The 19,375-nt window shown below is 38.6% G+C and overlaps 2 protein-coding genes across 2 annotated transcripts in view; one reads left to right on the top strand and one right to left on the bottom strand.

Moving 5' to 3' along the window:
• Positions 1–655: 655 nt before the first annotated feature.
• Positions 656–12,935, top strand: pcmtd1 (protein-L-isoaspartate (D-aspartate) O-methyltransferase domain containing 1). The gene is made up of 6 exons (XM_027016949.2): positions 656–839; positions 5,722–6,214; positions 6,795–6,897; positions 7,590–7,761; positions 8,163–8,286; positions 9,414–12,935. The coding sequence occupies exons 2-6, from the start codon at positions 5,908–5,910 to the stop codon at positions 9,788–9,790; spliced, it is 1,083 nt and encodes a 360-aa protein (XP_026872750.2). The 5' UTR covers positions 656–839; positions 5,722–5,907; the 3' UTR covers positions 9,791–12,935.
• Positions 12,936–13,196: 261 nt separating this feature from the next.
• Positions 13,197–19,375, bottom strand: part of sntg1 (syntrophin, gamma 1) — a 50,121-nt gene continuing 43,942 nt past the window's right edge. The window contains exons 16-19 of the mRNA XM_027016959.2: positions 17,942–18,094; positions 16,254–16,346; positions 15,667–15,777; positions 13,197–15,199 (exon numbers count right to left, since the gene is read on the bottom strand). Coding sequence (XP_026872760.2) covers positions 15,017–15,199; positions 15,667–15,777; positions 16,254–16,346; positions 17,942–18,094 — 540 coding nt within the window. The 3' untranslated portion in view covers positions 13,197–15,016. The remainder of the gene's footprint in view (positions 15,200–15,666; positions 15,778–16,253; positions 16,347–17,941; positions 18,095–19,375) is intronic.

Raw genomic sequence — 19,375 nt, 5'->3', positions numbered from 1 at the left:
AGTAAAGGTATAAAAATATCCATTCTCCATTCCCAGTTTCATGACTACTGTTGTATTTCGAAACAATGAACTGGAACATAATAGAATGTAATCTGAAAATATAAACTTTGTGTCATAGCATTAAAGCTAATGCCATATATATATATATATATATATATATATATATATATATATATATATATATATATATATATATATATATATATATATATATATATATTTACTGTTAAGCAACATAACATTAGTTACTATTCTTTTAATGTACTATTCTGACTGATCACAGCATTAAGCATTAATGTAGTAACTCTTGGGAAGTGCCTCCCATAACCACAGAAAATGCCACACAACTTGTTTTAAGAATCAAGAAATAAAACTTATATGATAACTATGCTTTTGTAAGTACAGGGGCTAAATGTCAGCCGTTGTTATATTGCCATCTTATTTTTTTTTTTTGCACACACACACACACACACACACACACTACATATATATATATATATATATATATATATATATATATGTAGTTATTCCTGGAGCCGTGGATGAACAAATTAAAACCCTTTAGAGGATTTCTTCACATTCTTCAGTAAAGATAAGCGGTAGTGTTCGGGGAGTGTTATGGAGAGTTGGAACCCACGCAGAATTCTGGTACTTTGGTCCCGCGAAGACACGTCCACCTAGCGCCGTTTTACCATGTGATCAATGTTTACATCCTCTCAGCTGTTCCTGGAGAAAACACAAGGATAGTCGTTGTATCCACAAAAGTACTCTGGTGTATTTTAGTACTTTACCAAATGCCGACATTTATAACTCTGCTCAAGATTTATCAATGGGGAAAGGTGAGTGAAATGGCTACTTCTGAAGCTCTGATGTTGTTGGCGACATTTTTTTTGTTTTTCAGCTTGTTAGCGTTAGCTTGTCTGTCGTGCTTATCAAGTGTTGTACTTGCAGCTAATTGGTTAGCTTACGTTAGCTTGAAAGCTAGCTAGCTAGCTAGGAAGACACCGTTTGTTTGAGTTTCACAAAAATGTTTAAATTTATTTAAACAGTGAATTGCGTTTTGTTAGTTTCTATTATTGAACGTTTGTGTTCTGAATTGACACGGAGATTGTTGACGTCTAATGGGAACAGTGGCTATCTAGGTTAGCAATGTCGGTTATCCAATTCGGCATTTTAGCGCTGTTGTTTTTTTGTGAAAGTAGCTTGGCTTGGTGGCCAAGTAACGGAGAACTATCGTTACTAGCTGACTAGACAGACTAGCTCGCTAAATGAACCGACGTTAAATGTAGTGTTCGGTGACTTAGTGAAAAAGCAGCCCAGCTAACGTTAACTTGCCATCTTAACCACGATAAACACAGTACAGCTGGTTGTATTGTGTAATGACTAAATTAGCCAACCTAGCTTGCGCACAAAGCTGCCTTTAGTCGCATCACAGCCTTGTTTCGTTGTTATTGTTTCAGCGGATACATTATAAGCACTAGAAAGTTTCCAATGCAATAGCGATTAAATTCACAGGGCTCACCGTTTGAGACTTATTAATTTGACTGTAATGAAACCTGAGTGAGCCTTTATCTAGGTAGCTGGCTAGCTACTTTTCACGCAGTATTGGACGTGGTGGCTAACGAGTAACGCATGCAAGACTCCTGTTTTTGAGTTTATCATGTCAGTGCATAATGGCGGAAAAGCATCCCCAATGCTTACAGCCAGTACTCTTTTCTGCTCAAGTCATTCTGTCTCTATACATGCATTTATTCGGTCTGATGTCGTGTGTCCTCGAAATAGAAACGGTGACGGAACAACTGTACTGCAACGTCAAACTATTTTTCAATCATTAACGCAGTAACTTCAAAGAAACTACGCCGATAATTCTGCATACCAAGCAAAATACGAAAACGCACACTATATATATATATATATATATATATATATATATATATATATATATATATATATATATATATATATATAAAATATTGTGTGTGTGTGTGTATTAGTAGTAGTATAAGTATGGCGCATAAATACACACGCACGTATGTATGTATGTATGCGCCCTTCTTCTACTACAAAGTAGTAGTACTACTACAAAGAAAGTATTTTTATGCGCCCTACCTTTTTCTTAGTAGTTTAGCGTCAGTTGAGTCCTTGCATAGAAACCCGAATAAGACCACAGATTTGATTTAATAAATCATCCTACCTCAACACCGGCAGACCAACATGTAGGGTTTTAATCCATGTTGTCTAACAGTGTTGCCTATGCTGAGGTGTAGAAACTGTTACAAGCAACACTGGCCACTGAGTTCAGGACATTCTTGGTCACACACTAATATGTTCAATATCCTAGTCTACCGTTCCGAATATATCACGCAAACATAAAACTGCAAGATTATGAACGGCATACTTCTGTTTATTTTTTTAAACTGCGCATCAAAGGATAGAGGCAGTTTCTCGGACTAAGTAATCCAAAAGGGAAAATTAACACAAACCTAAACTCTTAACAGTGGTTCAAGGTTTTACTTAATAAACACAAATCAAGGCCACAATAAAAGGTTTTTACCAGTGGCCTACTGAAAATGTATTTTATTTCAGGCCAAAGCAAACATGTATTAATGGATACATGGACGTTTGTTCAAAAATCTCTACAGAAAATGTTAAACTAACAGAGTAACTCCATAAATATCCACTTCAGCTCTTTTTTTGTAATAATCTCGGTCAGTTGTATCTTAATGATCAGGTCTATTAGCCTGGTTTGCATAATTTAGTTCTTTTTTCCCTGGGTTGAACCATAACAAACCATACTGAATTTTACCATGTATGTTTCTTGTCTTAAGAAGTTGCTTAAAAAGGTGTAGGTAAATGATAATGTTATTGAGAAATGTCTTCGAGTCATTTTACCATGCCACAATTAAGCTCAGCTACAAATGCTTGCTTCTTTTTGACGTGGGTTGGTAAAAGCAGTTAGAAATTGCTTTTACATTCAATTGTATAGTGACACATGATTGCTCTTTTAAATTGGCTGGAAACAACTGGCTGTTGGTTTGCTCCTACTGTACATCAGGTTCACGTTTGACACCTTAGCCTAGGCCTTCGGACGTGGTGTCGCTTAGCTCTTGTGCCCCTTCCCCTGAATTACAGAAAAAGCAACTTCTCAACAAATCCAGTGTATGAATAAATACATTTTAGAAAGTGTAGGCAGGGCAAAGAGGGCAAGACCGCACAATCAGGTTTTCCTGGTAAAGTATTAGTGGGGAGTGACAGTGGTGCAATTGTGCAACCAACACCCTAATCATATAATCATGGATCAGCTTCCCTGGGAGCTCAGCATTATATCTCACAGGCCTTATAAAATGCCACTAAATGAATAGTTAGTCTTTTGATTACTGAATCTCCCACCATCACCAATCACATAAATCTTTCAGTGTGAATATTTGAGAAGATGTGATCTGAGTTTCATCTGAGAATGGGTTGGTTTTGGTGGTATAGGCGTTCACCCATGGTGAGTTGATGCTGCTGTGCAGAGGCAGGAAGAACAGAAGTGTGCACATCCAGTGCTGGGATTTATGAACACCATCCTACACCAACACATTCTAAAGTCACCTGCCCTGAATCATGCCTTGTTGCATTTTGTGAATGCATTTTTTTGCCTTTATATGCTATACCTATCCAGAATGGAGGGGCAGGGTGTCCTCCTATATTAGAATTTTTGTTTTGGGGAGAGGGGCATGACCCCCTTTTCAATAAGGTGCCATGTTTTTTGTTGCCCCCCCCCCCCCTTCTTTTCAGACCTGCCCCTGGAAGAGTCTGGACATGCCACAGCTCACTGTCACTGGCACACACTGCAGTCAGTCTTTCCAAAAAGTATTTTTTAAAATGAGAATTGAGGCACAGACAGTGCTGTGTTTACTGTAGACCTGTACTGGCTGGAGTCAATTGGCTGCTCTGAAGGATTTGGCTTGGTAGAAAACTGGAAAAGAGGATTAGCCAACTTCTTTTTTTCCTGCAGAAATCTCAAATGTTGGCATATCAGGCAAAAGTCAGAAAATATGACAAAGATTGCTTTGACACCCTGCATGCTGACTAAGGAAATGTGTGTATCTGTGTGTGTATATGTATATCTCAGCCATAACATTAAAACCACCTGCCTAACTATATTGTATAGGTCCTCCCTGCGCCATCAAAACCTCTTATGTGTCAAGGCATGGACTCCTCTAGACCTCTGAAAGTGTTGTGTGGTATCTGGCACCAAGACATTAGCAACAGATTCTTTACATCCTTTAAAGTGTGAGTTGCAGGTCTCCATGCAAGAAACTTGTTTTTCCAGCACATCCCACGGCTGCTTAATTGTATTGAGCTTCTGAGGGATTTGGAGGCCAATTTATCACATTGAACTCTTTGTCATGTTCCTCGAATCATTCCTGAACAATTTTTTCAGTGTTGCAGGGTGCATTTTCCTGCTGAAAGAAGCCACTGCCATTAGGGAATTCTGTTGTCATGAAAGGGTCTGCAACAATAACAACAAAAGGTAGTGATACGTGTCAGATTAACATGAATACGAGGACCTGAACTTCCTCAGCATAATATTGCCCATAGTATCACACCCCTTATGTTCTTCCCATAGTCCATCCTGGTGCCATCTCTTCCCCAGGCAAGTGATGCACACACACAGCTGTCCACATGATGTAAAAGAAAACACAATTCATCAGACCAGGCCCCCTTCAATTTATCCATTGTTCAGTTCTGATACTCACATATGCATTGTAGGTACTTTCAGCAGTGGACATTGTCAGCATGGGCATGGTTACGCAGCCCCAGACTGCGATGCACAGAACAGAACTGTGTTGTGACACAGCATTAACCTTTTCAGCAATATGTACTTCAGTAGCTCTTTTGTGGGATTGGACCAGACAGGCTGTGCTTCGCTCCCCATACCCATTAGTGATGCCAGTGTCATATAATGCTAGTGTCATCTCTAGAAGCTAAGATCACAAGACTGAAAATGAAGTATTTGGTCACATCATGCATGTGTGTGTGTGTGTCTCTATCTCTGAGGAAGATTACAAGTGGGTAAATGCAGTGTACTGTAGTAAGAGATAGAGATACCCAAAATTGTAGTGAAGTACACAGTTTCCATAAACTTGCACAGGTACATTTACATTTATGGTATTTAGAATTTTTGTTCTGGGGAGAGGGGCATGCCCCCTTTTTCAGTAAGGTAATGAAGAATCTCGTTCAGAAACTTTCTCTGGAAACTTCATGTACTTCACTACAACTTTGAATAATACGTATACATATTTTGAATTTTATATACATTAGCCTTTCTAGCATTTTTCTGCTGTACATTGGGTGTGCAGCCATCTGTGGACTATTAAATTATGTTTTGGGTTTAAAGTCAAAAAGAGTCAGAACATTGTTCCTGCATCGGAGGTTTGCCAGTGATAAGCAAATAAACTCCTGCTTCAGACACTTTTTTGATGTATCTTGATTTGTGATCATATGTTTGGAAACCTCAATGATGACCCACTAAAGCTGTAATCTAGTGTGTTTTGTGATAGTCTTGCAACTTTATGATAGTTCAGTTGGTAGAAGAGCACAAAGCAGAGCACAAATAACTGACATGTCCTCCATTCTAAAAATGCCACCAAAGTACACAGTGACTGTTGTAGAGCATTTGTTCTAAATATGAGATTACCTAATCCCGGGTACTGCTGTTCCTTTTCCCCCCAGATATGATGATGATCTGAAGTGACTGGAAGGTATAAATCATCTTTCCTATGCCAGAAGTGTGAACCCTTTGCTCCTGCATGTGAAGAGGGGTGTGGCCTGTGGCCTAGTTGCACCTCCACTTGGCCTTGCTTTTTTTCCCCTCCCTTTTTGTTTTCCTTTCTTTTCTGTTCTGGGGACAAGGGGACCATGGGCGGAGCTGTGAGCGCAGGGGAAGACAATGACGATTTGATTGACAACCTGAAGGAGGCGCAGTATATTCGCACAAGCACAGTTGAGCAGGTTTTCAGGGCAATAGATCGTGGAGACTACTACTTAGAGGGCTACAGGGACAATGCTTACAAAGACTTGGCCTGGAAGCATGGGAATATCCACCTTTCGGCCCCTTGCATCTATTCTGAGGTCATGGAGGCATTGAATCTCCAGCAAGGACTGTCTTTCCTCAACCTGGGCAGTGGCACAGGTTACCTGAGCACAATGGTGGGCCTGATAATCGGTGAGAAACTAACCTTGAATGGTTTTTTCTATTTAGTTGAATACTAGAGTGTATAAAGTTAGAGTGGTTTGTTCCTGTGATGAATCAATAATTTGAAACACTGAAAGCTGGTCATGTAAACAGCACAGTCTGATTGTCATTGTCTGTCTGAGGTGTTAGTTGATCTAAATTTACTCCAGACTGATTTCAAATGGATTGTTCAAGGTAGATTATTGTAAACACTTAAGTTTGAACACTGACTCTTGCACTCTTGTGACATTTTGTGCCGGCTAAAACAAAAGTTTTGTTTAAAAAGCCTGTGTTGATCTCACTGGTAGACTCCACAGTACTGCAGGTTTAATGTTTGTGAAAATGCATGTAAGAATTGCTCCATAAGTATATTTTTCTTTGACAAATTGATCTCTGCAAGATATTAAATTAAAATAAATTCTTCAGTCACATTATTTAAAGAAGCCAAACCTGTGTTTGTTTATTTCGACTTTACAGCTATATTTTGGCTTGTGTTTTTATTTATTTACCACTATTCTGCTGTGGAACAGTATGCGATGTATCTAAATGACTGTGATCTTTTTTGCATCAGGTCCTTTTGGGGTCAACCATGGTGTGGAGCTCCACAAGGATGTGGTGGAATATGCAACAGAAAGACTTGAGGACTTCATTAAAAACAGTGACAGCTTTGACAAGTGAGCTGAGCTGCTTCATTATTTTAAAAAAATATTATGAACTTGTGACATTACAAGTATAACTGTGCCAGGATATGGATCTTTTAGCTTTTATGAATTCTTTCAGATTCTTTGTACTTTTAAAAAAAAAACTTTTTTGCACATTTTTTAAATCACTACTAATAAGAGCATCTGCCACATGACTACGCTTAACACCCACTTTATTAGAACTTTTTATGCATTCCAAACACCTTGTAGATGTACGGTTCAGAACTGCAGCCTGTCTGTTACCATGCAGTATGTTAGCCATCCTCCATGAGCCAGGATGCACACTCAACTCAGCAATGAAACTGACCCATGCAAACGAAAAAAATAATTAGCCATGCAGTGGCAGATACATTAATTCTAGCACAGCACCCATTACCATGTCGAGGTCGTTTCTGTGTAGAGAATGCTCCAACACCTAAGTAATATATCTTCTCAGCAAGGGTTCAACATTCAGAAACTGACCGGTGATGAACGGTTAGAGTATGGCTGATAAATTGTAAATGTATACAAATTACAATTACAGTTTGTAATTTTAAGCCTATAAAATACATTTACAGGACAGGTGTAATAAAGTAGCCAGTGAGTGTAGCTGTAAGCTAGTTCTTTATTTATGTGTGTTGAGTGTAAATTTATGTGTAACTTGGCATATACATGATTTGTTTCAGATTTGAGTTCTGTGAACCCCATTTTGTAGTGGGGAACTGTTTAGAGATCTCATCAGACTGTCAACAGTACGATCGCATCTACTGTGGTGCAGGCGTTCAGAAAGACCATGAGAACTATATGAAGATCATGTTGAATGTGGGAGGCATTCTTGTCATGCCTATTGAAGACCAGGTAAATTATTCCCTCTTTCAGCTCTCTATACTGTTTTATTACAAAATAAAATGTCAACTCATGAAAGATAAAAATGGACCAGTCCTGACCATTCTGTGTGACTGGTAAATGTACATTGGATAGAACAAATTCCTGTGCAGAAATTCAGAGCCCTTCAGGCAAGATTTACATTCATTCATTATTAATGGAATATTTGTGAACAAAAAGTTATGTTCAGTTAATATTAACACTGCTGTAGGTTGAAGTATAGTAACTGATGCAGTCTACACTGCCATTGCTGGATTAGATGAACATATATTTAGTTAATACAGTTTATGCTGCTACTGGCTCAGGTAGTTAATACAGTCCTATACTGTTACAGTTACTTTTCCCAGTGCGGTTTCTGGGCTTGTCTGTTGCAGTTGACTCAGATAACCCGAACTGGCCAGAGCTCATGGGAGAGTAAAAACATCCTGGCAGTGTCCTTCGCACCTCTGGTCCAGCAGAGCCGATCTGACTGTAGCAAGCCTGAAGGGGTGGTGCTGCGTGAGTCGTTCACTGGCACATGCACACATCACGTCTACATGTGTGCACACGCGCGCGCACACACACACACACACACACACACAGAACATTGTCCCACAGGTGAAGTGGTATGATTACTAAATGAAGGGTTTAACCATAAACCAACAAAGCCAGGTAAACTTACTTAAATTTAAGTAAGTTGTTAACGGTGTGTTAAAAATTTCACATTTTTTTCTTATTGATACTTCCCCCGATCTCTTCCAAGGGGCTCATGTAACTCTGTAAGGGTTTATATGAGGTAGGTCAGGATTTTGTATATTTTGTATATTTATAATTAAATTACTTATATATTTATAATTGAATAACTTAATTGAATTGTTTTATAAGATCACTTTGCACAAGCACATGCTTTGCAGTCCTTTGTTTTGAAATTTGAGCCAAAAGTCTGTGTAGAGTATATAATGGATTAATTTATTTGTTTTAACAAAATGTTCGAAATCAAATTGAGTCTTCAAAAAAATTCAAAATGTGTGCTTTGGTTAGCACATTACACAAAGCAGTAAGTAGTTAGAGTACAGAATAAAATACCAACTTATCCACTAGCCATCTGCAGGTTAAGTGTTTGTGATGGAGCTGTTTATAATTATTAGTGAAGTGCTTAAGTATTTAAGTATGAATTAGAAATAACTTATATAATTGGTCCTGGATGCAGTATAGGAAATTTTGTATCGGCTCAGTCAAATATTTCTTAATTCCATCTTTTTTCAGAGGTCAAGAGTTATTTTGACTGTCACATATTGAATGTGATTTTCCTTCACCACATTCCATGAACATTCCAAAACCTATGGTATGGTAAAATCAAATCTCTTAAGCTTTCAATTTACACATTGCTCCCCCTTGTGAAGAGAATGTGTAGCTGTGTCTGTGTCATCACTGCCTTGTGACTGCTCATAGACTAGCCAAACCACCACAGATCCAATTAAAGGAGAGTGCATCAGCCCGTGCTCCAGTAGTAGTAACAAACCTAAGGTGGAAGTGGTTTGACTGTGGTTCAGAAACTACACTGATTATAATAAATATACCTCCATCATCAGTCTTGGTAATTTTTCTCGGTCATAAACAAGGACCTCCTGCCCTGTGTTGCTCAGCTCCAGTGACTGCGAGGAGTCTGCAGGACCTGGCGCGTATCTACATTCGCCGCACGCTGCGGTGCCTGGCCGACGAGGAGAGCCCGGCCAGAGGCCCCACCCATCGGGTGGCGCAGAAACGCAAGCGTCGGCGCTGCCGTCGACATCACCGCGTCAGCACCTATGTGTTCATGGGCAACCAACTGATCCCGCAGGCCATGGAGAGCGAGGAGGACGAGAGCAAGGAGGACGAGAGCAAGGATGAGGAGCAGGAAAAATACAGTGTGGAGCCCTCCAAGCCCGAGGAGCCACAGGTTAATCTGCTGAGAGACAAGATCCTGAGCCTGCCCCTGCCTGAGGCTCTGAAGACCTTCCTATTGTACTACCGTGAGAAATAGTGATGTGTCCAGGGTACCTGGCTGGCTTTGAGGGCATTTTCACTGCGGGTCTCTTCTAGGGCAACTTTTCCCTTTCTTTAATAATGTAGCATAATTTAAGATTTTTCAGAATGGCAAATCTGAATCTGGAATCTATATCACTATACTTTCCAGTATACTGTTCTAATGGTTTATAATCCTGACTTTGAATCTGATATTGGAAATCTTTTTAGCACTGAGGACCTAAGGGGGCTCTCCAGAACATTTCTAGTTCTCTATGTTTATACTCAGAGTTTGCTAAATTTGCTAAGATATCCCTTAAATATTATAACAGAAGCTTTGATGTTCCCTCTAACCCACTATAGAGAATTTTGTCTTTTGATCAAATCTGAGTAGCAGTTTTTCCATCATCAGTGTGTTGGGGATGGATATTTACTTTTTGAGAATCTGAACCTGGGTATGTTTCTACGTTTTTGTGATGTTTGTCAGTGCTGTGGATGCCTCACTCTGGATCTGTTTGGTAAAGTTTCATTCTGCACCTTGTTCTCTGGATGCACAACCCTGTGTATGAGGGGTTTTTTTTTTTTTTTTTTTTTTTAAACACTTTGTAATGCTTTGTACCTCATGGCTGGTCAGCCTCAGAGGTATATTATGAAGCTGGCTTCATGACTTAAGACAATCTTAATTAAGGTAGCCCTCAACTGAGATGACACATGACTTCTAGAACTTTAGAGCTGTGTGCTAGATTGAGTTAAGCCACTGACTAAATTGCACTGATGGCAATTTTTCCTTTGGTAACACATTTTAGTCTACACTTAATCTGTGTCCAAAAACATCTGTTTGGGCTCATCACAACTCTGGCTAACTGTGTGTAATGACTTTCCATTCCTTCTCTCCCCTTTGTTATTTCCCTCCTAAGGCTTTCTTGCAGCTCTCAGTCATGCTTGCTGTGTTAAAGTAGAAAGTCATGATTTGTTGTCATGTGTGTTACAGTGTACATTAAGTACAGAGTTTGAAAATTAACGTGTCTGACTTATTTGGGGAAAAATAATATCCCTACATCTGTCTCATTATCTCTCTAGGTCTGTCCCCCTGCCCCCCCCAATCATAGGCAGAGTGTAACATAGCAGCAAATGACCGCTTATAACAGTTGGCCTTTCAGTTGAGAAAATGTCTTTCACATGTGAAAACTCTGTACAACTTGTGTACCTGTACATACACTGTCATAAAATTTGTAGTTTTTAATCACAATCGTTGGGTTGAGGCTTCTTGGTGTTCTTTTGGTAACAAATAATTTAGGAGCACTGAACATAAATATATTCTTGGAGACACATTCTATGTAGGTACAGTGTATATCATTCACTTCTTGACTGATGCAGCACTGGTGAGGAATGTTTTTATTGTTCTACACACACACACACACGTACGTACGTATGTATATGTGGCCAAGGTGTCATTATGTCTTCTCCCCAGCATTACACAAGGATATCTCTTCAGGGTAAAGGTCTGTTACCTGCTGTACAAATGTACAGAATCACACAACTAGACTTTGACAACTTTGGAAGCTCTGAGCCTTGTAAAGTTACATTGCTTAAAGTTCGTTTACCACATCTGACTGTTCTTCATATGCCGCTGTCTTCACTGTCGATAAAAGGGACGCTAGCTGTGTATACATACTCAACTCACAGAATACAGCATACATGCAGGCAGAGACCATTAATTCTGATGGTTTCTAAATTCACATTTAACCCTACTATTACCTTACATAATTGAAATGTGTTGTTTAGCAAAATAGTTTAGTATAACCTCTTCATAATACCTCAAATAGTGGCTGGAATTCTTAACTTCTTCATAGCATTATGACAGAAAACCTCTCCAAACAGGCAATACTGATTATGTAGTCCAGAATATCTAAGAATTAACAATTATCCTGAAATACACTAATAAAATCTAGAGGAAAACTTTGATCTGATGTGCTATTATTCTAGAATATGGTTCTGGTTCAGCTGGTTTGTTGGTGTTCAGGTGTGTTGAGAGAAATCTCTGGCTCGTCTAGTGTGTTTGGAGCCACTGGCCTGGGAGGACCACTGAGTCTGCACTCTATGAAACTTCTGCTGGCTATCTGTTAGGACAAGTCTTCATAATCCACTTATCAAAATAATTTTTTAAAGCATTTTCTAAACTGTAATAATCTTTAAAGGTATGGAATGGGTTGTTTGTGGGACTGTTTTTTTTTTTGTTTTTGTTTCCCCCCCCCCATACTTGAACTTCATTTAGAAGAGGTTACTTTTTGCTAAAGTGTGGTTTCACCAGCTTTTCAGATTTCACCACAATGTAAGCACAGTGCTGATGGCTTTGAGAGTCCTTGGGCTGCATCCAACACAAATTAAAGAGAAGCAGTTGAGAAATGCACTTTTCAGGCACTATGATATAATTCTAGTTGTACTGTTTTTTTTTTAATGGTGCCATTTAATTGTCTAGTTTCACAACACTCCACAATGATTTGAGTTGTACTCTTTAACACCTTAGTTATGTTACTTACAGTGGGTGTTTGGTTAGGCAAGCCATCTATTTGGAGAGAAATCAGATTTGTCTTGATGTTTAAATGTAATCACAGTCTTTAAAGAAGTAAAGGCCATTTAACGTTTAAACAACCATTTTACTTGCCACTAAGCTCATTAGAGAATTTCAGCCAGCACTCCAGGACAAAAAATGAGTCAGTGGTCGCATGACTTTTGACAGTACAATTGTGACTAAGAAATGGACAAATGAGTCTATGTACTTAGTTTCAAACTTCTGCAGACACATTTCCCTCCCAACATGTGTACTCACTTTACAGAATTACAAAACCAATACTTCTCCCCTAACTTGCGATACAGAGTACTGGTCGATTTGCTCCAAACTTCTTTTGCTACAAAAATCAAAGATTGTGTATTATGTGTGGAAACCTTTATTCGGTCACAAGGTAAGAAAATTGATTGTATCTAGTGGGCTTTACCTATACAGTTTCAGGATTTGGCGTGCTATAAAAGTCCTCTCAGAATTTCAGATTTCCTATGGATGGTCTCTTTTAAAGCTGTGTATATGTGTGATTTTTTAAAAATGCATAACTGACTAATTTGACGCTCTATTCGCAACTTTTCATTAAACACTCCCAGCACTCTCATTTTTTTGCACTGTTTACTTTGATATTTCTTAGGTATATTTATTCACAGGCTACATCATGTAGCTTATTATCTAAAAAAGTCAAATTTATTATGTTGCTACCTTCCAACTTTAAATCCATCTAGAAATGCTTCTGGTTATAAAATATGTATGATGTTTAACTACCCTGACAGTTGTTTTTTGTTTTTTAATTAGAATAATTACAAATAACACTCTTTGAATTAATATAAAATTCAGTCAACTATTTTGTACATTATAAAACGTTTATTTTAGTAAGTACACTATACATCTTTATTAAAACAAGTTGCGAAAAATAAAAGGCTCCTTTTCAAACTCCTTGTTATAGAAGATTGGAACTATTCCAGCGGCACATCAAAAGATCTCCTCACAGAGCAAATACAGCCCAAAAGTCGTTCTATTGCATAGTCTTTAACAAACACCTCTCATTCTGTATTGGGATATAAAGCAGTTCAACTATGAAGTCATTAAAGTGCTACAGCACTCCAAAGGGTCATAGTTATTGCAAACCAATTGCACCTTATGCATTGTTCAGTTTTGAACCTTTCATGTAACAGTTAATGGGTAGTCCAAAAGATTTAATATTCCATGAAAGACTAAAGGAAAATGAAAAAAAAAAAGAAATTCTACTGGGTAAACTACTCATTAGAAATGCAATGTACTGGTGACTATAGGGTATCAGATTGTATATTTAATTTTTCATAATAGAGTTCTTGTCTTCTAAGCATCTTAATTATCAAACAAATTTGTAAACTGACAGGAGTGATCTTACAACACACAAATACAAAAAAAAGAGAAACCCTCTATGTTGACTCTGCTACACTCATCCTGCAGACCTGGCTAATTTAAAGCACGATGGGGAGAAAAAATAGCACAGGAATTCACAGTTCCAGCTCCAACTGTCAGGACCGTGGCACTACATACACCCTTCGCCTCTGTTTGCTGGGAGGGCCTGCTTTTGTCTCATCATAGTAGCATCCCTTATGTGGCAACATTATGAGGAGATTCCTTCTGTACAGAGTTTTACTGTAAAATTGGATGGTGTTACAACACTGCTTGATCTGTATTAAGGTAATGGGTAGAAAATTAAAGGGCAGCAACTATTTAAAGTGTAAGAATAAGACTACACTTACACATCTTCCACAAAGCTTGAGAAGCAGCATATTAGAATAAAGATGGTACAGAGCCCCTTTTTCCTTGCAGTTCAAACCTGAACTCAGTAGTCATATCTGTAGTTCACATCAATCTGAGGCAAATGGCTAAAGTAACAAAAATAATACATCATCATCTTTACAGTATCCACATAGCTCTGCATCCTCGAGTTTCTTTAGTTCATCATGGTACTGAGGAAGGTATTTGTCCCTGTTGTGTAAGTCACTTGGAAACAGATTCAGGTTTGTCTCCGTTTTATATATGATATTGCAGGGAATGTGACCAAGATATTCAACTCTTGCTAAAACCGATTTATTTACTGATGGTCTAGTATTTGAAATTTGTATTTGGGTAACTCAGTAACCATCCTTCAATCTTGGGTCACTGAATTACGAGGACTCCAACATCCTTTTCAGTCAATTATCTGATCTAAAGAAAGGATTAAGACTACACACAATTAGGAATGCTATCATTAAAGGAAAAATATTTACTGCAATATCAAAGGGGAAGAACTAATTAATGTTCTAATTGTTTTGTATCCATGACAACTAAGCATCCTGATGACTACAAAACATTTTCCTGCAACTAGTATGAGTGACATAATTAAAAATTTCCACTGGTTCTATGTACTTGTATCTGTTGAGGTATCCAAAACATGACATCACATCACCTTGGCTTGTGTTCAAGTCTGTACCAATGCAAGCAGGCCTGGTTGTTTTCACATTGCCCAAATGGGTAAAAAGGTCAAGGCTCATCGGTGCTGTTAAAACTCATCTGATATCTTCGCTGGTTTAGTCCACTGTCTCCATTTTTTAATCGTGCAATCTTAAAATGCCCCTCTCCAGGAAAGCCAATGTGAAATGTTTTTTCAAGGGTAAAGAGTCAGTGACGGTGGGGGTTGCAGATGGTGTGTCAACTCGAGTACTTCAGCTTGGAGGCCTGCACAACAGAAGTGACAGCAGTGGGTGTGGGCAACACTGTAGACGTGGCAACGCTCCGGCTGCCCACAAACACGGGGTCCAGGCATGCCACTTTGGCGGCAAAGAATGCATGAATGCAGTGCAGCACCGCAAAAAGGTTGGAGAACTCCAGTTCCTACAAGGCAGCAACAAACAGGAAGCAAAACAGATTTTAGCTACCAGGAAACCTTAGTTGGAGGCAAGTCCCACCCCTGGGTCAAGTCTAATCAGCAGATAAAGGTCTTGAGAAATACAAGCCATTACAAAGACTCTCCTATAATTCACCCAACAGCCTAGTGCTGTTTCTGCCCTGTCCTCTTTATGAACATAATATATTTAAATCACTTTTTTAAAAAACTAGCTTTCTAAGACTGGAAATTCATATATTTGCATTTTAATATCAGTATATTTTTTCCAGTTCAAACAACACCCTTTTCAGATATAGCCTCAGAGAATGGATAGTAACCACTGTAATTCACAGCACACCTTCATCCAATTTTAGGATCAAAGTTTTATACTAGTCTGGCTGGTTGGAAACCTGAGGGAAAGCTTGATTTCAGAAGAAAATCACTCACTTCAGTAAGAGAACATCAGTGATCTCACCTTTGCCTCGATGAGTTTCGTATCTTGACTCTGGAAGAGAAACTTGATCTTGCTCTTGCCATCATCTGAAGATCCTTTTAACTGGGAGAATTTATACCGCCACAGTACTGCCTAAAGGGAGCAAGATCCTTAACAATTTAAATTTTGCACATCCAATTAACATAGTAGGACATATTACAACACAATACATGCTGTAAGTTAATAAGTCAATAGTAAGTTATTGTTATATATTTTTATTATATATTAATATATTCTATATAATTGTATTTATATTTGATACAGGAAATTAAGTACAAAGTGTTTTATTTCAACCTGCAAAACAGCTTTGCATCAGTTTGTCTAGTTTTGCAAATAATGGACTTTGCATGGAGATAAACTGCAGCAACAGCATGCCTCCAGTTATGCTCTGGTGCTAAAATAAATTACCTGCACGTGCACTGCAGGTTCAACACTGTGAAATCAACACACACCGCTCGATGTATGCTTATGTAGTATAGCTGGATTGAAAATACCTCAGTAGGATCTCGTGTCCAGTCATACTGTGAAAGGCCATTAAGGCAAAGGATTATGATTTACATTTAACTCACTTTTGATGCTGCGTCAAAGCACACAAAGCCCATGCTGAAGTCTATGGTGAGTCCCATGAGATGGCTCTCCATGATACACGCGTATGTTTTACACTGTAAAATAAGACATTTGGCAACGTTAGCCTCAGTAGACGACCGCTGGCAAATGCACAACTCCGTCCCCAGTGTCTAAAGTGTTTAATTAGATCGGTAAGTGTTGTACATCATTGTTTGGGGAGTAAAATAAACTTGGCTGCTAGCGGCATTAGGTTTATGCATGAAGTCGGTTCCTATCGAATGCGACTGGTAACGACAAACGCCTCTCGGGTGACAGATATATTTTTGCTTTTTGATAGCACAGAACATAATTCTTAATAGGACTTTTTGGTCATATTTTGCTCAACACATTTTGGACCAAAGACTTTCATACAGTACTGAAAATGTAAATATGCTCACTGATTGGAGCGTATAAAGTATGTCAACACTGTAGTCGTCTCGACAAGTCACATATGCAATGACGTCGGTATTTGGCGCAATTTCACTATGAAATTGTTTGTGCCAGTCGGAGCAAAGTGAGAGGGCAAGTAAATGTTGGATCACCGCGGATATTCGATAGACGTAGTAGAAATCGATAGGCTTGTATTTCAAACACAAGCATTCAAGCCCTTAACGTTTATTCCTTGGGATGTCTAAAGTGCCTGCTAGAGTGTGATTATTAATTTATGAGCAAGACTAATTTCCTAACACATTCCTGTGAACAATTGACAATTAAATTAAAATACAGTAATGTATGTGTCACATTCTTACATAGAGTGTAGTATTTTTACTTGAAATGTTGTAAACTGCGTTAGAGGTTACATCCAGAAATAAACAAGTCCACGCAAGTTATATATGCAAAGTAGTGAACACGCTTTAAGCTATACAAATAACTCAACTCTAAATGGCACCGAAGAAAGTCGACTTTCACTCCGACTCTCATTAATTTATATGGAGAGAGGTTGTACGGAAAGCCAAAGTGGTCAAAATTTGCCACAAACGAAACGCGTTTTATTTGTAAACCGGAGGGGGTGGAGCGGCGTTTTGGACGTTTTTACGCCGCAATAATACCGCAAAATATGATGATTTTTCACTACGCTGTAAAATCTGTCACAAAAACCATCAAAAATGCCGTATTTTACAGAATTTATGTCAGTTTAAAACTCTGTAAAAACGCCACTTTAATTGCTCTAAAACGGGGTATTTTAATCCGCTTTTGCATACCTCCAATGGCGTTAAAAGCGTCGCTTTATAGTAAGCTGATGAGCTCCACCTACCAGTTTTTGACAGCCAATACAATTGAACTTTCTTCACCTAATTGCTCATGAACAAGGTCAGACCAGTTTACTATAGCTCTTATCAGCTGATAAACCAGTGCTCAAGTTTGTTTATTTTGGGAATTCACATGTGTTAATTTGCTCAATAATTTATTCATACAGCCAGGTTGTATAGCTAGCTATAAGTTTAGTAGACCTAGCAGCAGTGACCCTGGTTAGGTACTTTAGATTACTTTAAACAGGCAATTAGCTAAGTAGTAAGCTAGCTAGCACCATTTCCTACAGCTGGAAGATGGTGAGGAGGAACTTCACCATCCCCCCCCAATCTCAGCAATATGCCAAGTTTGGGCTGCATGTGTCCATTCCTGTTACCTCAGAAAGATGGGCAGGAGTTACCTGTATCCTCTCTACCTCGAGAAAGGTGGCCATCTGAAAAGCCTTCTCCCAGAGCAGGAGCTCACTCTCTAGCTCCACGCTGAATGCTACGTCCTCGCCCATATCCGTCTGCAGGCTGAAGCACTGTCTTCGCTTGTCCGGCAGGTCATTGTCCTAGAACACACAGAGAGGACATAACATTCTCACTTTGTTCTGATAACAAAGACCCGAGTGCCCGTTTTTCTGTTCAAGTGAAAAGGGAAGGTGTATGCGCATTTATGGACGGCATGTTAAAGATTTATCATTAACTTCAAATGTGACCAGTTTCTCTGTTCAAACTTGAGACTAATCTTTCGTGCCAAGCTTTTTACAGTACAGTCTATAGGTATTTTGGTAAACTTTTTTTTTTTTTTTTAAATGGAGTTATATCAGTCACCAGAACTTGAACTTGAATTCATGAAGCTTGAAAGAAAACCATGAAAAATTTGGTGTTAATCAACTATTTGCACTACAAAATCATAGACTACTTTAAATTTCAGTTTTGAAAATTAAGGTTTTAAAAATATGGATGTAAATTCTATTATTGATTTTTTTCAGTTTAAAATAAAATCAGATAGTTTCGGGTTCAAATAACTTATGTATTTGAGAATAAAATAAAAAAATAAAAGTGAATTCAAAACATGTCAGAGAGGTTACGCTGCTTCTTGTTTTTGAAATTGTTTTGTGCCAACAACACTGCTTCGGTGTACTAGCCCTTACTGCTCTCTAGCTGTTTATCAATTTTTTCCTTGGACTTAACTACATTCTACCTGGAAAACGGCAACTTCCATCAGACATCGAAAACTCCTTTTCATCACAAACTACATCCAAATAATGACCAAAAATGTAAGTAACGTCAACCTTTTGCTTTTCCATCATGGCTTATGTTCTCCTTCGGTGCGCAGAGTGCAACATCTTTAGTTATTCTTCCTCTCTCGTTAGTGATGGTGATCTGTGAGATAGTGAGCTGTGAGATGTGTAGATTAATTACTAGTCTAACATAGAAAATTCTAGCACTAGAAGTGCGCATCCAGACCTTAGAAAGTGTTAGACTTATCAAGGAACTAGAAGTACAAGCTATGGATGCCTTAGGGGACGTTAGCAAGCCCTCAACTTTGACACTACAGCCCTCGCAGCGGGGCGAATAGGTGACGTTAGGGCAAAATAGTCGAGCTTCGACTTGCCCATGGGAGCACTACACATCTCCAACTTGTCCAACAGGTTTGCCCCACTCAGTGAGGCACCCTTTGAGAAGCCTGTTGAAATAGATCTGGTTAAAGGGGACTCTATATTGCGACACGTGAAATTAGCTAAGCCTTTAGGGATGCCAGCAGCAGTAGTTGACAGACATTGCAGGTAATCTTAAAATGGTTATTCACATAGGAGCTAACTATATATGCCTTCATCAGAGATTAC

The sequence above is a fragment of the Electrophorus electricus genome, chromosome 10 (genome assembly GCF_013358815.1).
Source record: "Electrophorus electricus isolate fEleEle1 chromosome 10, fEleEle1.pri, whole genome shotgun sequence".
NCBI classification, from domain to species: domain Eukaryota; kingdom Metazoa; phylum Chordata; class Actinopteri; order Gymnotiformes; family Gymnotidae; genus Electrophorus; species Electrophorus electricus.
The sequence above is the reverse complement of the archived record's forward strand: the minus strand, read 5'-3'. Positions and strand labels throughout refer to the sequence as shown.